The 17,014-nt window shown below is 42.1% G+C and overlaps 2 protein-coding genes across 4 annotated transcripts in view; one reads left to right on the forward strand and one right to left on the reverse strand.

Moving 5' to 3' along the window:
* Positions 1-9,583, forward strand: part of TDG (thymine DNA glycosylase) — a 20,182-nt gene extending 10,599 nt beyond the window's left edge. Inside the window, exons 3-10 of one of the 2 annotated variants that reach the window (XM_028532528.2) lie at positions 1,453-1,688; positions 2,476-2,545; positions 4,013-4,148; positions 4,356-4,438; positions 4,517-4,611; positions 6,643-6,814; positions 7,226-7,351; positions 7,764-9,583. In XM_028532528.2, coding sequence (XP_028388329.1) covers positions 1,453-1,688; positions 2,476-2,545; positions 4,013-4,148; positions 4,356-4,438; positions 4,517-4,611; positions 6,643-6,814; positions 7,226-7,351; positions 7,764-7,897 — 1,052 coding nt within the window. In that variant the 3' untranslated portion in view covers positions 7,898-9,583. The remainder of the gene's footprint in view (positions 1-1,452; positions 1,689-2,475; positions 2,546-4,012; positions 4,149-4,355; positions 4,439-4,516; positions 4,612-6,642; positions 6,815-7,225; positions 7,352-7,763) is intronic. The other variant, XM_036019505.1, reaches the window with a different exon arrangement.
* Positions 9,584-10,080: 497 nt separating this feature from the next.
* GLT8D2 (glycosyltransferase 8 domain containing 2) overlaps positions 10,081-17,014 on the reverse strand; it is a 32,366-nt gene continuing 25,432 nt past the window's right edge. The window contains exons 7-10 of one of the 2 annotated variants that reach the window (XM_028532675.2): positions 16,807-16,919; positions 14,502-14,668; positions 13,571-13,683; positions 10,081-10,369 (exon numbers count right to left, since the gene is read on the reverse strand). In XM_028532675.2, coding sequence (XP_028388476.1) covers positions 10,197-10,369; positions 13,571-13,683; positions 14,502-14,668; positions 16,807-16,919 — 566 coding nt within the window. In that variant the 3' untranslated portion in view covers positions 10,081-10,196. Of the gene's footprint in view, positions 10,400-13,570; positions 13,684-14,501; positions 14,669-16,806; positions 16,920-17,014 lie in introns of both variants that reach the window. The other variant, XM_036019506.1, reaches the window with a different exon arrangement.

Here is a 17,014-nt window from a genome sequence, read left to right on the forward strand (position 1 = left end):
ACAGACGATAGATCATGTAGTAACGAGCAAGCAGGACTTGGAAACAAGGAGTGTGTTAGAGACTCTGAATAATCTGGCGATGAAATAAAGAGGACCTGGAGGGGTGGAAAAGGACAGAATTAGGAACTACTCAGGAGGTAGAATTATGTAATTACCTGGCCATGGTCAACTGCTGTGATGCAGGGACGAGGGAGAAAGAGAAACCCAGAAGTAACTCCCGGGCAGTTGGGTGAAGGGGGTGCCACTCACCGAGACAGAGGATTAGAAGAGAGGGGAATAGATTGGGGGTTAGGGAGCGGAGAGAGGGCAGCAGTATTGTGTGAGAGATATGCCCAGGGTTCCGGTTTATGATTCCAGGAGCACCTCTAACTCCAGGGCATTGGAGATAGCCCTGCCCTTGACTTCTGTCTTTCTGGGCAGGCAGACGAGGACTGTCCCAGTTATCAGCCGGTGGAGGCGGATCCTTTCACCTAGGAGGGGAAAGGAAGGACGGGAGGCCAGGGTGGAGAGACACCAAACAGTAGGAGCGTGGGGTAGGAGCCTGAGAAATTATAAGTGATGTTAAAGAACTAAGGGTAAGGAAAGCAAGGCTTCCTGTTGTATACTTTGGGGCAGTGGTTTGTGACCAGGGGTGATTTTGCCCGCTAGGGACATTTGTCATTATCTGGAGACACCTTTAATTGCCATCACTGACAGGGTGCTACTGGCCTCTAGTGGGCACAGGCCAAGGTTGCTGTTGAATATAGAATGTTAAACATTCTATAATATACAGGACAGGACCCCACCACCAAAAATTATTCAGCTTAAGATGTCATGTCAGTCGTGCTATGACTGAGAAACTGTGCTTTAGGTCCCGAGATCGGATCCCTGGTCTTGCCTTTTGAAAAAATACTGCCAGCCAGAGATTTCATCCTCAGCACCTCCAAATTTACCTTTCTGGCTGTGTGTGGAACAGCGTACCCACTCACAATCTCTAAAACAAGCACACAAGCCGTCTGAGGCTTTCTACTGCTGGAATTAGGAGGAAATCGAGTTGAATGTTTCCTCTCCCGTCTGTTTTGCCATCTACGTACTCTTTCATTTGTTTACTTAACTGTAAATGTCAATACATTGTTTATGTATTGACATTTGGAATTCTTATAAAATAGTACATAGGTACTTTGTATTCACGAGGAGGCCAAGATGCTAGATAAGATTGTGTGAAAAATCAATCTATGACTATTACGGAAGTTTCCTCTCAAGAAGACCCAGTGGGAGAAGGAGAGTCGGGGACGGGGCCACATGAACCCAGTTCCAGGGTGAGACAAGGGGAAGACGCTGTAAAGGAGACTGATGCTGGGAAATGGAAGAGTAAGGTAAAAAGAATGTTGGTGGGTGACTGTTCTGGGAAAGCTGCCTGGAGTTTGCAATTACGGTTTTCTGCATCATATCCTGGAACTCATTGTGTTTCAGAGACTCGAAAGGGAAGGAAAAGAAAAACAACACAACCAAAAAAACCAGTGGAACCCAAAAAACCTGCTGAAGCCAAAAAGTCTGCCAAGTCCACAAAGTCAAAAGAAAAGCAAGAAAAAATTACAGACACGTTTAAAGTGAAAAGAAAAGTCGACCGTTTTAATGGTGTTTCGGAAGCTGAACTTTTGACCAAGACTCTGCCAGATATTTTGACCTTCAACCTGGACATTGTGATTGTAAGGACTTTTTTATCTTCATTTGGTTTTATAGCTAGCGTTGGTGGATTAACCTGACTCTATCCATGCAAATAATTTTGCTGAAAAGGAACATTTCTAAGAACCCTTTTGGCCACCTTCACGAAGTTGTGTTATCTGGGAGTGTGTAAGGGGGTGGACTCCCGCGGGGGGCTGCCTGGTTCCCAGCCTCATGAGTTTGACCTTACACAAGCCTTAGCCTTTCCAAACACCGGTTTCCTCACTGGTGAAACAGGGCTGATAATAGTACCTCCCGCACAGGGGTGCAATTCAGTTAAACAATCCATGTAATTCCCTAAATTGCATGGCATCTGGGAGTTCTCCCTAAGTGATGATAACATTGATTTTGAACTTTGATTTTTGTCTGCACTTGTAAGAAACAGCAGCATGCAGACAGCTGTGTGGGTGGTGCGGAGGGAGCTGCGTGTTGAGAGTTGAGAAGCAGACGTGTGGCTGGACCGGGGATGGGGTTGACCGACTGCTCCAGAACCTCCTTCTTCCCAGCCCAGCTGGGTGGGAGTGGGGGCCTGCAGATAGGAGGGAATAAAACTGGTTTTTAAAAACAACAACAAAGCTTTCAGCATAAAAGAAGTTTCTCTTCTCAGAATGGAATAACTTTTTTCAGGTCAAGAGTAGGGAATTGATAAATGATACTATCTATAATGCCAAATTAAAATTTTATTTTAATAAATTCAGTTTTGTCTACCACTCCTCCACAGAAGCCGTAAGGCCTAAACCCTGACAAAATGTATACACTTTTTTTTTTCAGATTGGCATAAACCCAGGATTAATGGCTGCTTACAAAGGGCATCATTACCCTGGACCTGGAAACCATTTTTGTAAGTGGTCACTTTTCACTTCTTTTTTTTAATGTTGGTAACATCTTTTTTTTTTAAGATTTTATTTATTTATTTTTGAGAGATGGGGAAGGGAGGGAGAAAGAGAGGGAGTGAAACATCAATGTGTGGTTGCCTCTAGCACACCCCATACTGGGGATACGACCTGCAACCCAGGCATGTGCCCTGACTGGGAGTCAAACCGGCGATGTTTTGGTTCACAGGCCTGCGCTCAATCCACTGAGCTACACCAGCCAGGGCTACTTTTCATTTTTTTATGGTTATTTTACTTTTAAGCTAGGTATTTTTGTTCAGATTTTAGTTTTCTTAAAACCAAATTGTGTTTTTAATAAAAAGAATTGTGTATATATATGTAAATGTATATACATGTTTTCTTTTTGTGTATACAGAAGGACACATCACTGGTTAACATTTTGGCTTATGAGAGTAGAGGGGCGTGAACAGGAGTGCTTTCTCTTAGTTTTACCACTTTTTTTAAAGATTTCTTTTTAGTTGCTATCTACAGGCACAGTGACAGCAGTGCGTCACTGTGCCAGTGCGGGCACAATGCTGACCAACCCAGGTTTCTGCGATCATGTTTCCTAGGAGACATGAAGGCTTGCCCATTGGCAGTCAAGCTGAGAAGTGCGGTGATTGGAGACATTCTCTGCAGATACTTTGTATCTAGCAGAAATGGCATTAAACGCCTTTGCACTTGTAGAGTGAGCCTCAAAACTGTCACTACTCTTGTACTGTCCTGTATGTAAGCCTCTTACTGAGCACTGCCTCACAGAACAAGGCTTGCTGGGTGGAGGCCCTCGGGAAATACTAGTTGATTATCTAAGACTAGCATGGAAAACATTCAGGGTAAATGACAACAGTATGTTTTTGGAATGAATAGCATGTTGTCTCCATTATTTTATTGCTTATTTATTTTAAAAATTTTTATTGTTACTCTGTTATAGTTGTCCCAGTTTTTCCCCCTCTGCCCTCCTCTGCCCAGCACACCCCCCTACCCTGCTCTAGAGAATTTTGAACTTTTCATTTTCCCCACTGTCCAGGTGTTTGAGTGTTCTGAGTCCATCGATGTATGTTTATCTGTTTGAGGTATTCCAGGGCCAGGTGGTGATATCACCAGGTATTAAAAAGGAGATCAAAGTTTCTTATACTGAGTGGCTGTGTATTCTCAACAGGCGTTTAACTTAACCCCCCTGTGAAAAGGAAATAATAATAATAATTATCTCATGAGATAATTATGATGATTAAATGAGGTAATACATGCAAAGGGGCTAGCATAGTACCTAGGATATAGTAAATTGTTTAATATGGTATTTGGCCTATGTTATCTGTTTTTTGTTTGTTTGTTTGTTTGTTTCTTTAATTTCAAAGATAGGATATAGACTCCCACATCAGTCCGTAGGGCAGAAACCTTTGACCATCTGTGGAAATAAACTAAACCCTCTTTCACAGGGAAGTGTCTCTTTATGTCAGGACTGAGTGAGGTCCAGCTGAGCCATATGGATGATCACACTTTACCAGCGAAGTATGGTATCGGATTCACCAATATGGTGGAAAGGACAACCCCGGGAAGCAAGGACCTCTCCAGGTAATCGCTGGGCGTGTCTGGAGGCTGGAGCTCCGCCCACACCGGTGCCTCCCATGCGTGCTCTGGGGACGCTGCACGCACCTGTCTAGTGCAAGCTGAGCCTAACAGGCAGTGTGCGAATGGCTCTGTCATTGAACGCTGTCTGAATTTAGCATATTATAAATATTGCCATACTTACATTTTGATGACTTTTTAATTTAATTTTAGTAAAGAATTTCGTGAAGGAGGACGTATTCTAGTACAGAAATTACAGAAATATCAGCCACGAATAGCAGTGTTTAATGGAAAATGTAAGATTTACTTTTAACTTTATCTTTTTCCCTTTGTAGCATTATGGGCAATGTAAATATGTTTGTCTTTCATTTTAGGTATTTATGAAATTTTTAGTAAAGAAGTTTTTGGAGTAAAGGTTAAGAACTTAGAATTTGGACTTCAGCCTCATAAGATTCCAGACACAGAAACTGTAAGTCGTTAAAATTACATTTGTAAATCAGCTAAATACAAATTTTCCTTAGCCAGTTTGTCTTTTTTATTCCATCCATTTAAATTTATCCCATGAAAAGAAAACACTGTATTTTTTGAATAGTATCTATATTATCAACTTGAATTAATGGTTATAAATTAATTTAGATACTGATATAGTTTTGTTTTCTTTTTCTGAAGAAACATTTATCAGATAAATGCCTCAATGGTGTTATTTGGCTAAAAACTGAGAGAAGCTGGCTCACATACTATATTCACAATATATTTAATGGCATATTCTCATCAAATTCAAGTAAGTTAGCCCTTCCTTACTTGTGGAACAAACATGAAAATATAGGTATCCTGATCAATACAACTGGAACTGCTCCACTTTCGCTCGAGAGCCATATACATGGTGCAGACACATCTGGCCGACGTGACTGGCTCTGGGTACCATTGTCTGACACATGGAGGCGTCATGAAATAACTCGGTGGTTTCCAAATTCTTCTGCCATTTCTGCAGAGCTTCTGCAGACGTTGGTTCAAACCATGCTTCTTAAATATGGTTTTCAGTTTTGTTTACAGCTTTAAAAAAAAACAACACACACACACAAACCCGTATGTTATAGACAACATTTTAAATGAGAGAGAAGCTGGTGTGCTGACAGGTTTCTTGGAGACCTCAGAATAAAGTTTCCGCCGCCTGTCTTTGGTGTTTAACTTCTAGTAAATGTACTATTGACAAAGTGGGTTGTAGCACAGACGATTCTCCAAACGGAGGCCTGCCTACCCTGTCCCCGTGGGTAACATTGTACGTGTGAGTTCGCTGTTTCTTAACGAGCACTGCATTATTGTCCCTTAAATGCCGGATGAGGCTCAGGTGTGTGCGGCTCATAGCCGTGTGACTGTATGTAGCAGTGCAATCGTCAGTGACCTTAAATCATGTCACGGCAGGTCGTTTTAGGTCTTATAATGAGCTGTGAGTACATTTATTTTGTTTAAATTTTATTCTCTATCATAAAATATGCAGTTATTGATGAGGTTAGTGATTCAACTTTGAAATAAAAACTATCTACTTTTTCAAGTTTCTGGATCCCTTCAATTAAAGGATATTTTGAGATTGGAGAATATGCTGTTACAAGACCTGGTAGCATTTGTGCTGACGTATCAATGCCTCATAAACAAAACAAGCAAATAATGCTCTTTTTTGTAGTACGCGGTAAGGAGGCCGATTTAAAAACGGCAAGCCCCTTTCTGCCCCAGAAAGCCCGTGACCCGGCAGTCTCACCCTTCCGTGTGTCAGAGTCGTGCTCTGTGAAGGGCGTTTGTTGCCACCGTCCAGATATTTTCCTCCACTTGCAGGAACTTATCCAACAGATACACGCACACATATTCTAAATAAAATATGTACAAAGTTTTTCATAATTTATAGTATTAAAAGATTGGAAACAGCATACACGCCCGCAGCTGGACTCTGGTTAAATAAATATGAAAAGCACCACACATTTATAAAAACGCAAGCTCTTTTTACTCTGATACAGAATTATCTCAAAAGCAAGGTGCAGGATAGACCATGTTACCCTGTGTGTGTGCTTTAGAAGGGGTAAGGGAGAATAGTGATCCAGACCCATTTTATTGTACAGTCGTGGCTACCCCTGCGGCTAGCGACCTTGATGGCCCTGGAGGAAGGGTGCCAAGTGGACAGAGAGAGAGCTGGGCGGGAGGCTGCACTGGAAGCTTCCGTGCCTTTTTCAGCCTTTGCAACTGTGAACATGTGTTTACTATTGAAAAGACTGTTAATGGAGAGATGAACACGGGGGGTAGCTGCCTTGTTTTTGACTTATTCACTTTATAATATGTAAATGTTACAAATTTTGAACTCGAACACAACTACTTTTATTGATTTTGTATATATTGGTATGTGGTAAGTATCAAATTATTAGCCCAGAGAAAGACAAATTTTCTAGTTGCAATAGGAGTGGATTCAACAGAGTGACAAGATTTCCGTAACTATGAAATTGTATGGTTCCAGCTCTGCTATGTGATGCCGTCATCCAGTGCAAGGTGCGCTCAGTTCCCTCGGGCCCAGGACAAGGTGCATTACTACATTAAGCTGAAAGACTTAAGAGATCAGTTGAAAGGCATTGAACGAAACACAGATGTTCAAGAGGTTCAGTACACATTTGACCTGCAGCTCGCCCAAGGTGAGTCACCGTCGTCCCTGCTTGTTTTCATTTCGAGTGTATGTACGTGCTGCAGACAGTCTGTGGTGATTTGACAGCAGGAGAAGAGAAAGCAGTTATATTTGCAGCCGGAGGGCTTTGATCATGGGTGTTAGTCACTGTTAAAATCTCCTTTTACTATGGTCTTCCATCTAATCTGGTGCCCCTCCAGATGTCGAGGCCATAAGAAACATTGCAACCCACCTCAAATTAAATCTTACAGACTTGAACAGTTATTATGAGTTAGTGTAGTATATGTTATGAAAAGTGAGAAAGATGTACCTCAGTATACATGGACATTCAAGAAAAAAATAACATCGTGATTTCTGAATAAAGCTATTTTCGAAAATTCTTGTACAAAATCGGTTTTAAACCCCTTCCCTCCCCTCACAGAGGATGCGAAGAAGATGGCTGTGAAGGAAGAAAAATATGACCCAGGTTACGAAGCAGCGTACGGTGGTGCTTACGGTGCAAACCCGTGCAGCAGCGAGCCTTGCAGCTTCCCTTCGAACGGGCTGAGTATGTTCCTCTCCTTGTGCGCATGCTTCCAGAGACTGGCTTTGGTCAGCATGGCGGGGAGCTCTTTTAAAAAAGTAGACTAGTGAAGAGTGGGAATTACAATATAAACATCTGTTTAGTGACTTACAGAGAAAATGTGATGGTTATTTAATGTTTAGCTACACAAGCTCCCGGCTCATTCTCTTTGTCACTAACTTTAATAAGTCATCTTAGCGGCATTTTCCTCCCCGAATAACAAATGAGGGTTTGTCAGTCCTGTGTCTGAAAATAGAACAGAAACTTATCGTTGTATTCAAGAAGCTCGCTTAACTATTTTAACACCAGTTGTCCTTCACTGGAGACCTAAATCTCCTAATTTGATCATGTAAAGCTTTCAGACGGAATAAACTAACCTTCTCCCCCTTCCCCGCAGCAGCTGGCGGCGGAGAACCAGCCTTCGGTGATGTTCCAAATGGGCAGTGGATGAGCCCGTCGTTTACAGACCAGATTCCTTCCATTAACAATCACTGTGGGACGCAAGAGCAGGGGGAAGGCGACCAGGCCTAAGAACGGTGCTTCTCGGCTCTGCTCAGATGCTGCAGTTTTAATGCGGCTGTCGAGCAGCGGCCCTCAGTTTGCTAACTGAAGTATTTTGTTAGTGTCTTACTCTGGTGATGTAGTCACAGTACAGTTGCATGGTAGAGTCAACTGTATGAACCTAAGTAGTTTAGAAGGAAAATGTAGGGTTTCTTTTTTTATATATATGAGTTTTTGTATTTGAATTACCCATCATTCCAGCATTTTATAAAGCCTTTTTCATTTATGAGGAAATTGATTTTCTTTTGGGAGTCACTTTGTATCTGTAATTTTAAAATGCAGCAGCCTGAATATTTATATTAGATTATTAGCATAAATCTAGAGACACCGTTATCCCTCTTATGCCCTAGAAGGGCATACTAATAATAAGAATTACCACCGGGAAAGAGGCAGGTGTGTTGATTTTCACGTGAAGTTAAGCCTCAGTGGAGTCTCGTTCACACCCGGGCCTCTTTACTGGCGGTGATTGTTTGTGAGAGTTGCTTACTCGTACAAATGTACAGTGTGGCCTTGCGGCAGCAAGGCTGTCCTGGCCTTACTGACAGGGTGTTGACCCCTGCTTTGGCCTCCGCACCCCTGTGTGCTAGTCCTCCAACGGGCAGAAACCATGCTGCTGGGGCGGTGGTCTCCAGAGAATGCAGCAGACCTTTTAAATATTGTCGCCACCTCTGTGTTTTACTTGACAGACATACATTTGATAGGGGAGGAGCTGAATTTCTCTTTCCGCATCTGTCACCATTCGAATTTTATCCTCCTTGGCTTTAAGGGTGTAACGTGGACCGTGACGAAAAATGCACCTTCAGGCCGAGCAACAAGAAGCTGGAGGTGTTCAATAATCTTATTTAAACTGGTGCTTTATGTACATGAGATGTACTGATATAAATAATACAGAATTTTTTCACTCGTTAAATCTAATAAGCCAGTAATTTTAAAAATTCCTCCTCTACATCATTGCTCTTTGCTACTGTGGACTAAGTTAACCTTATGGCAAGGTTGTTTTGAAGTAACGTACCCTTGTGATTTCCTAATGCATTCTCCAAGGTGCTACAAACAGTCCAGATGGCTAGGCCTGGCAGATACAAAGCCGGGTACTTGGAAATGCCATGTGCGTTGATTCCTGATCACTTATACCCAAGGAGCATGCTTTTCAATATGAAATGTTTATCAGGTGTTTTTTCCCTAAAAGATTATATGGCCTCTCTCTTTTTTTTTTATAAGAGAAACAACTCCTTGTGAATCTGAACATGCTTTTTAGCTGTGGCTGTGATGGACTTTGTTCTCCTTTAGTCTGGATCAAGCTGTGTGAAGTCATTCATGTTATTTGAATCCTGTACTGTACTGCTGTTTACATGGATGTTTTGTGCGGGTGCTTGGAAGTGCCTTGCATCAGGGATTAGGAACAATCGAATTATTTTTTCATGGGATTATGTAAAGCATGTAACTAGGTATTGCTTTGGTAAATAATAATGTGTAGCCTTATAATAGATTTGTTTTTATTTAAGTGGAGAAAATGCCCTTTAAATTATGGACACTCACTGGAAGAATGGGCTTGAGGATTTTCCAAGCATACGACAAAGGTGTTTTTCATTAAATATGACCGACGAGTAGTAAATGGTGGCATATCCCATCCATGACAGTGTGAGACTGTTTCATTAAGTTACATTGGAAAAGTTTTTAAATTCACTTGAAAGTGTGATGGTTTTTACAATAAAAAATATTAAGAATGAATACGTTCCAGGCTTTTCTATAGCAAGACTCACTGGTATTCTTTCCTCCTTTAAACCTGAGATCAGTTTGCCGCCTATTATATTTGCTATATAGAATACTGTATTCTACAATGAAAATCATTTCAAAATCTATTTTATTTTTTCAGACATTCATGTTTTACATGTAATACAAAAGACAATGTGGACAACCTGTTAAAAAATACCTACATGTGAAAAATACATTTAGAAAATTTTTTAAATTTTATATACTTGTCACTGAGTTAAGCAAATTGATTGCTGAAACCCAGATGGGTTTCTTTCTTTCTTTCCAACCGTATGTTTCACTCACAGAATCTTGATTTCCACAATTACCACTTGTACTTGAGGAAGTACATCCGCACCAGCGGGACCCAAGCTACCAGCAGCACACAGCAGTCTTCGGTTTTCACATTGTGCGTCATACGTATCGAAGATACCGTTCCTGAAGAATGATGTCATAGTAGGTTACAAGTGGACAATTCCACGTTCTCATACAGAAAATATCTAAAATTCGCCCAGTTCTATCAGGTGTCGTGGTGATGGAGTTTAAATATCCCTGCAGGGTCTGGAACAAACCAGCTCTCCCAGAGGTCGTTGTGGGCACTGGAGAAGTCCCAGGGTTTATGCCTTCCATTCCAGTGGAGTAATTTTGCTTCTTGCAGAAAGTGCTCTGAGTATCTGGTATCTGGATTCCAGCCTTTATTGTATTTATAGGAAAATTAATAGGCTTGTTAGAAAATAAACACTTGATAAATTAAAATTTGAATATAGGTTCAATATAAAAAATAAAAATTAAATCAAAGGGTACACAATGAAGAGTTTACCACCCACCCTAAGTCTCCAAAATAAGCACGATTTGAGTTTCTCGTGAAATCTTTTAGTAATATTTGCCCTGGCTGGCGTAGCTCAGTGGATGGAGCTCGGGCTACGAACCAAAGCATCGCAGGTTTGATTCCTGGTCAGGGCACATGCCTGGGTTGCAGGCCACGGCCCCCAGCAACCGCACATGGATGTTTCTCTCTCTTTCTCTTTCTTCCTTCCTTCCCTCTCTAAAAATAAATAAAATCTTTAAAAAAAATCTTTTAGTAATAATCTACCTGTACACCAGCATGTATGTATGTATACATATTATGTATTTGTGTATATACATACACATGCATATTATATATGTGTTTTTAAAATTTACTTGTAACTTGCCTTTAAAATTACTCTTAGGAAACTTTCCACAGTAGCACATGTGGATTTACTGAATTATTTTTAATGACTCATAGAATGCATGTGTGATTACTGAGCGAGTTCTTTATTGAGGGCAGTTAGCCTATTTTGGACCCTTCACTAAAATGAGCAGTGCTACAACAAGCACAGCCTTCTATGCATGTTTGTGCATGTACACGAATATGGCTGGGGCAGAAGTACATTTACCCTTGCGAGTACATGAAACAGAGTTTATTTTTGTATTACTTTCCACATGAACAACTAAACCTTTGCTCTAACCTGTAGGATAAAAAATCTTGTGGGTGGAATTGCTAAATTGAAGGGTGTGTGTCTTTTAGTTTTTGATAAGAGATGATCAAATTATCCCCAAAAGAACTTCTAACAGTTTCACTACCACCCAGTATTTATAGTTCTTGTTTTCCTACACTTGCCTGCCATGTGGCAACATTTTCTTTTAGTTTCATTTGTACTGTATGAAATACAACTAGAAAAAAAGGTCCACTTTATAACACCCAGCTATTACCTCTATTTGAATATTATTCCCTTCGTAAGTAATCACTTAGAGACTATGCATTTACCCTAACATTGCCGTTGCTCGGAGTATTTTTAGAATATCACTTCTAGAAATGCAGTAAGATCTTGCAAATGTAAATCTTTTAAAAATATCCTCTAAGGTGTAAAACTTTTTTTTCTAAGAAAGGGAAGTTGATGTTTTTGGAAAACGACAGGAAAGAGAGGGTGAATATTAGTAACTAGGATTATGACATTCTAGTTTAACATAGGGTGTACGAAGAGGACCAACACCTGTCTTCTGTTGTTCATAAACACGGCTGCGAATGCAGCTGCAGAAGAGGAGCAGTGTTTCAGGCTATCGTGGCAGAACTGGAATAATTACCAACTTCCAAAGAGTTTGTGTGAAGGACACACTCACTCAGGAAGAGGCACCTTCAGGGGAGAAGTCTCATGAAGTAAGACATCCATCATCTCTCAGCTCTGTGACTGAAGGGTTCTAGGGGCTCGCAGATTTGCTTTTAGCTCAATGTTTCATCAATTTTTATTATTATTTTAAGCCTCTCTGTTTAGACCCAAACTTAATACCCATTAGCATTACATTGCTTTCTACTTTCCGGACACTGAAACCGGGTTGTTTTGTCAGGTGATCACTGTGTAGATTTACTTTGCGGACCATCCCTGTTTCCAAAACCCTCAGCTCAGAATAGGTTCTGTTCTACAAAGAAAAATGACTTCTTTCCCTTGGCAAGATTCTGCCCCTTTCTACTTGTCAGTAAGTCATATATTTCAAAAAACATAATTCTGAGTCTGTTCTGAGATCATAAAAATACTCTAACCTTATCGATCAAAGCTCCCCACAGCTGTTCCTACAGAACACTTTTTATAGACACGCTACTTTAATGGGGTTTTCTGCTCATCCATTACACGGAAATGTTGATATCTGACCTAACAGTGAACTCAGCATTAGTGTAAATCAAGTCATACGGAACAATAGCGTCCTTAACTTCCCTGTGTCGCTTTTATGTGCACAGACAGACACTTGGGAAAATCAGGGGAGAATCTGGTGATGAGGCAGAAGCAGTGTGTACAGAACCAGTAAGAGGAGACAGGAACCCCGCGTCCACAGTTTTGTCCGCTTTTCTTCTAAAAGGTAGAGTAAGGGAAATGCCACCTTAAAGGCTTGTTCCCAGAATTAGAAATAACGTTCACTTTTACCACCAGAACTTATCCGGGTGCTTAGAAATGTCATGGGCACTCAATAAATGGAAATCCATAACCCACTGTCTCCAATGTCAAAATAACCTCAAAATGTCTGCAAACGAAATGATTTTTAACAAATTCTTTGGCAGCATAACCAAGATTCCGCTTAGGGTATTGCATAACAAATACGTGCACCACTTCAATTTTCAAAAATTCAAAACCCATCTCAGTTTCTAAACAGGTCTGGCCCAGTGGTTTCGGCTAATGGGCTGTGGCCATGTATGTGAATGGCCACATGTTGTGTGAATGTGAATGTCTCTGTGCCTGGCTCTGCTGAGCAATTTACATGTGTTAGGTAATTGACTGTTTTTGTAAAAACTTTATAAGGGTCTGTTAGCTTCGGTTACAAATGAAGAAACTAAGGGAGGTTGAATAACTTGCCCAGGATCACAGGCAGTAGCAGAGTTGGGCTTCCAACCCGCACCCTGGAGCCTGCCCTCCTGCAGTGAAGAGGGAATGAGACTGCTAAGGGAGTCACACAGTACACAATCAGGAACTTCCTTTTCAAAGACACATTGCCAATTATATAAATGCATCACAAGCCATTATGCTAATTCGTTTGCTTTGGTCCACCACAGGCCACTGCAAGAGTACAATAAAGGCATGTGGAAGTGTTTTGACAGTGAAAGCTTTCACAATAGTTGATGCTTATCTTGCTCCTACTGGGTACTTGCCAAGCATGAATCTCATTGCTTTTCAGGAATTCCTAGAAACATACCTCTCAGGTAGGCCATTTGAATCAGCTGCATTTGCCAATCTGAACAGGGAAGGTTAAATGAGTCCAAGGTCATCTCCAAGGTCTCCCAGAGGATTTGCATTGAGGAAGCTGGTGCTGTAGCATGCTTCCCAGGCTTTGGCGCTCCGTGGGTCTATGAAATGCCCGTTCGTGTTGTTTTCCTAAAGTACTTACCCAGGTGCCTTATGTGCCAGAGGGGGTTGATGGTGGAGTATTTCCCGTGGAACACAATGAGCATCGGGGAGGTGGCCACCCCGCCTCCCAGGGAGCTGCTGTAGAGATTTTCCCTGAGGAGAGGAATGGAAAAGCAGCATTTGATACAGTAGAATCTAGTCAAGTTAAAAGATGCAAAACAGTCTCTCTCACTATTTAATAAGACGATAGTCTTCGTATTTTGAAAACTGTCCCACCTACACAAATTGTAAGCAGCAAACCACGAACTTCCACGTACCTCACCTAGCTTCACAGCGTTAATATTTTGCCATTTTAATTCTCAGTCTTTTTAGTGACAAACATAGAAGATCAAATTCTGATCCTCCGTTCTTCAGAATAGATCAATTTACAAATTCAAGATTACGATGGCATTTAAAATACCCAGAATAAAAGCAGGAAAGGAAATGCAGGGGTATGGTCATAGTGGTTGTGTTAGCAGCATTAATCTTCTCTGCTCAAAATTTCAATAAAGAAAAATGATCCATGGACGAAAATTCAACCCTAAGAAAGTTGACTTCACAAAATAATCCTTAAGAACAAACCTATAAAGGAGATTTATAAGATTTATATGATTTTCTCCTATAAAAAGAAACAACTAAGGTAAGTGATTTTTAGTGGGAAAGGTTCCCTAGAGTTCTGGGAGGAGATTTAAAGTCACATTGTTAAACAATTACTTAGAAAAAAAACACATAATGAGGGACTCTGCAGGATCTCACTTCCTCTGACATCCCATTTGAGAATAAATTTTCATCTACTGCCCCTTTTCTTTCTCTGGGAAAGTCTGACCTAAGATGTCTATAAAATATCCCTCACTCCTGAGCTATGCACAGAAGATTAATTGAATAATTCTGTCCCCGAGCACAGAAAAAGCGGTAGACGGGTCTGCACGCACTCCACGTTTTTTTGCATCCACTTCTCCAGCTGTCTCGTGATGCGCTGGTGCTTCCATTCGGTCATGTTGGCCACGATCACCCCGGGATTGAACGAGCACGTGCTGGGGCTTATGCCCAGGTCTTTAATAGTCTTCTTCCGGTAGTCCAGGTAGCCCATGTATGTGTTCTGCAAAGGAACAGGACAAGGCATGCTTGTGACCAGCGAATCTTTCGTTTCTGGAAAACGATCATTTTCTTGAAATCATTGTGCGGGGGTTGGGGGGGTGTCTCTGGGTTTCCTCCGGTGTCACCGGCCACTTCCTCGTGTCCTTGGCCGGTTTCCTCTTGTTTCCCCAGCGTCTAAAAGCTGAATGCCCCGTCTCATTTCCAGCACCTGTTCCTTTCTCCAGTCTCGTGGCTCTAACCCCCGTCCATGGAGACAGCCCTGGCCTCCCCTCTGGATTTCCCATTCCTGCTACATCTGCCAACTCCTTCTGGATGCTCAATAGGGCAGCTCCACTTATATCCAAAAGGTTCCCAATCCTATCCCAAACGTGCTTTTGTACAGCCTGCCCTGTCCTAATTACTAGACAAAAAAACAAACAAACAAAAAACCCACCTAAAAAAAACCAGCCAAGCAACCCAGGGTCATTAGGTCATCCTTGACTCCTCTTTCTCACTTACTGTTCATCCAAATCTGTCAGCAAATCCCGTTGGTGCCATATTCCAAAACATGTCCAGAAGCCAAGTACTTCCCACTGCCTCTACTGTCGCCTTTCTAGTCCAAGCCATAATCACCACTCACTGGATTTCTGCAAGTTCCTGCTAACCTGGGTTCCTTGTTCTCCTACCCTTTGCAACGTTCCCTCCATCTCTACGTTACCCATCTGCTGTAATGCCTCCCCCCGCTTTCAGAGTAAAAGCCAGAGTTCCTAAAGTGGCCAGCCCTGCCCTGTACCACCTGCTCCCCACCTTCCATTATCCTCCCTCTTGACCCCTCCGCCACCAGACCGCCTTGCTTAATCCACCAGACACACGCCTGCCTCAGGACCTCTGCACTTGCTGTTGCCTCTTCGTGGGATGTTTCTCCCCATTTAGGTGGTTCCCTTCCTTCTTTCAGGTGTAGGCTTGGCCACACCATCTCCGTGGAGCCTTTCACGACCACCCTATTTACACTACAGCACCACCTCCACCCTCATCCTCTGTGAGTTGCTGAATGTCACTTGTCTTCCCACTAGAATGTGAGCTACACAAAGGCAGGAATTTTAGTTTTGTTGACTGTATTATATTAGTACCTAAAACAGTGTCAGGCACATAGTAGGCACTCAACACACAGTTCACTGAATGTATGAGCTCCAGGCAGGATGTACTGTTCCACCCACAAAGGCTGCTATAATAATCTGCCTCAGTGGGGTGCTCCAACACGACCTGGAAGCAGTAGAAATATTGGAGCACCTTCCATGTGCCAAGCACTGTTCTAAAAACTGTATACGCATCACCTCATTAATGGCGTGCCATAACGTTACATAGATTAGCTGATTTAATTCTCACAGTGACTCTCCCTCTACTTGACAAATGAAGGAGAAAACCATTGGTTAAGTCACTCGCTCAAGGTCACAAAGCCACTAAGTGATGGAGCCCAGATCCTGACAAAGTCGTGTCTGGCCCCAAAGTCTCGGCCATAAAGTATGTCACCTCTTCAGTGTCACACGTTTAAAAGTTACTCCCTGGAACCTTTTTTAAAGAACAGCATTAGATTCTTAATAGCATTGTGTATTTTACAGCCATTCTTTTGGTTTCAGCATTACCCATGGGGACACCTTTTCTCATTTCCACCAGGGTAAGGAGCTGTTTACCTTTGAACAAAATCAATGTTTTCCTCTACTAAAAGGGGGCGGGGGGAGCAATGGTCAAAACTCTGAAAAGAGAACCAAAGAGATAGCAAGTCTTTTACAGAAAACACCATCTCTGATAGGGCGGTTAAGAGCAACCTAGATAACAACTACCATTTCCGGTGCATTTATTACACGCAGAACACGTTGCCCACACGTTACCTCATCACGGCTCACAAAAGCCCGACCACACAGATATCACTGCCGCCATGTTTCATTAAGAAAAATGGGTCTTGCAGGGCTTAAGTAACTTGCCCAGGAGTTGCTAGAGAGTGGAGCTGGGGTGTCAGCAGAAGTCGGGGCCCTTGGGTTCTGTCTGCAGCAACCCAGCTCACATTCTTCCAGCATGCAGCTCACATTCACTTTGAGTTGTGGGAGGGGCCAGGGTGGGAGCAGCAGGACAAAGGTGGGACTTCCGAGACAGTGTGCTCACCTGCAGCCCCACAATTTTGTTCGCATCCTGAAATGAGGGCAAATCACAGTCATCTGAAAACGCAGCTGCATGGCCCAGGGCCAAGGTGGTGTCATAGAGTTCTTGGATGTCACCTACATTTAGAAGCGCCAGGAGTTAAGATAGTGCAGCATTTGTTTTATAGAGCCTTGGAGCTTAACCTAGTCCCTGATTTTGCTACTGGGGGAGA

Source organism: Phyllostomus discolor, chromosome 2, assembly GCF_004126475.2.
Source record: "Phyllostomus discolor isolate MPI-MPIP mPhyDis1 chromosome 2, mPhyDis1.pri.v3, whole genome shotgun sequence".
Classification (NCBI taxonomy): domain Eukaryota; kingdom Metazoa; phylum Chordata; class Mammalia; order Chiroptera; family Phyllostomidae; genus Phyllostomus; species Phyllostomus discolor.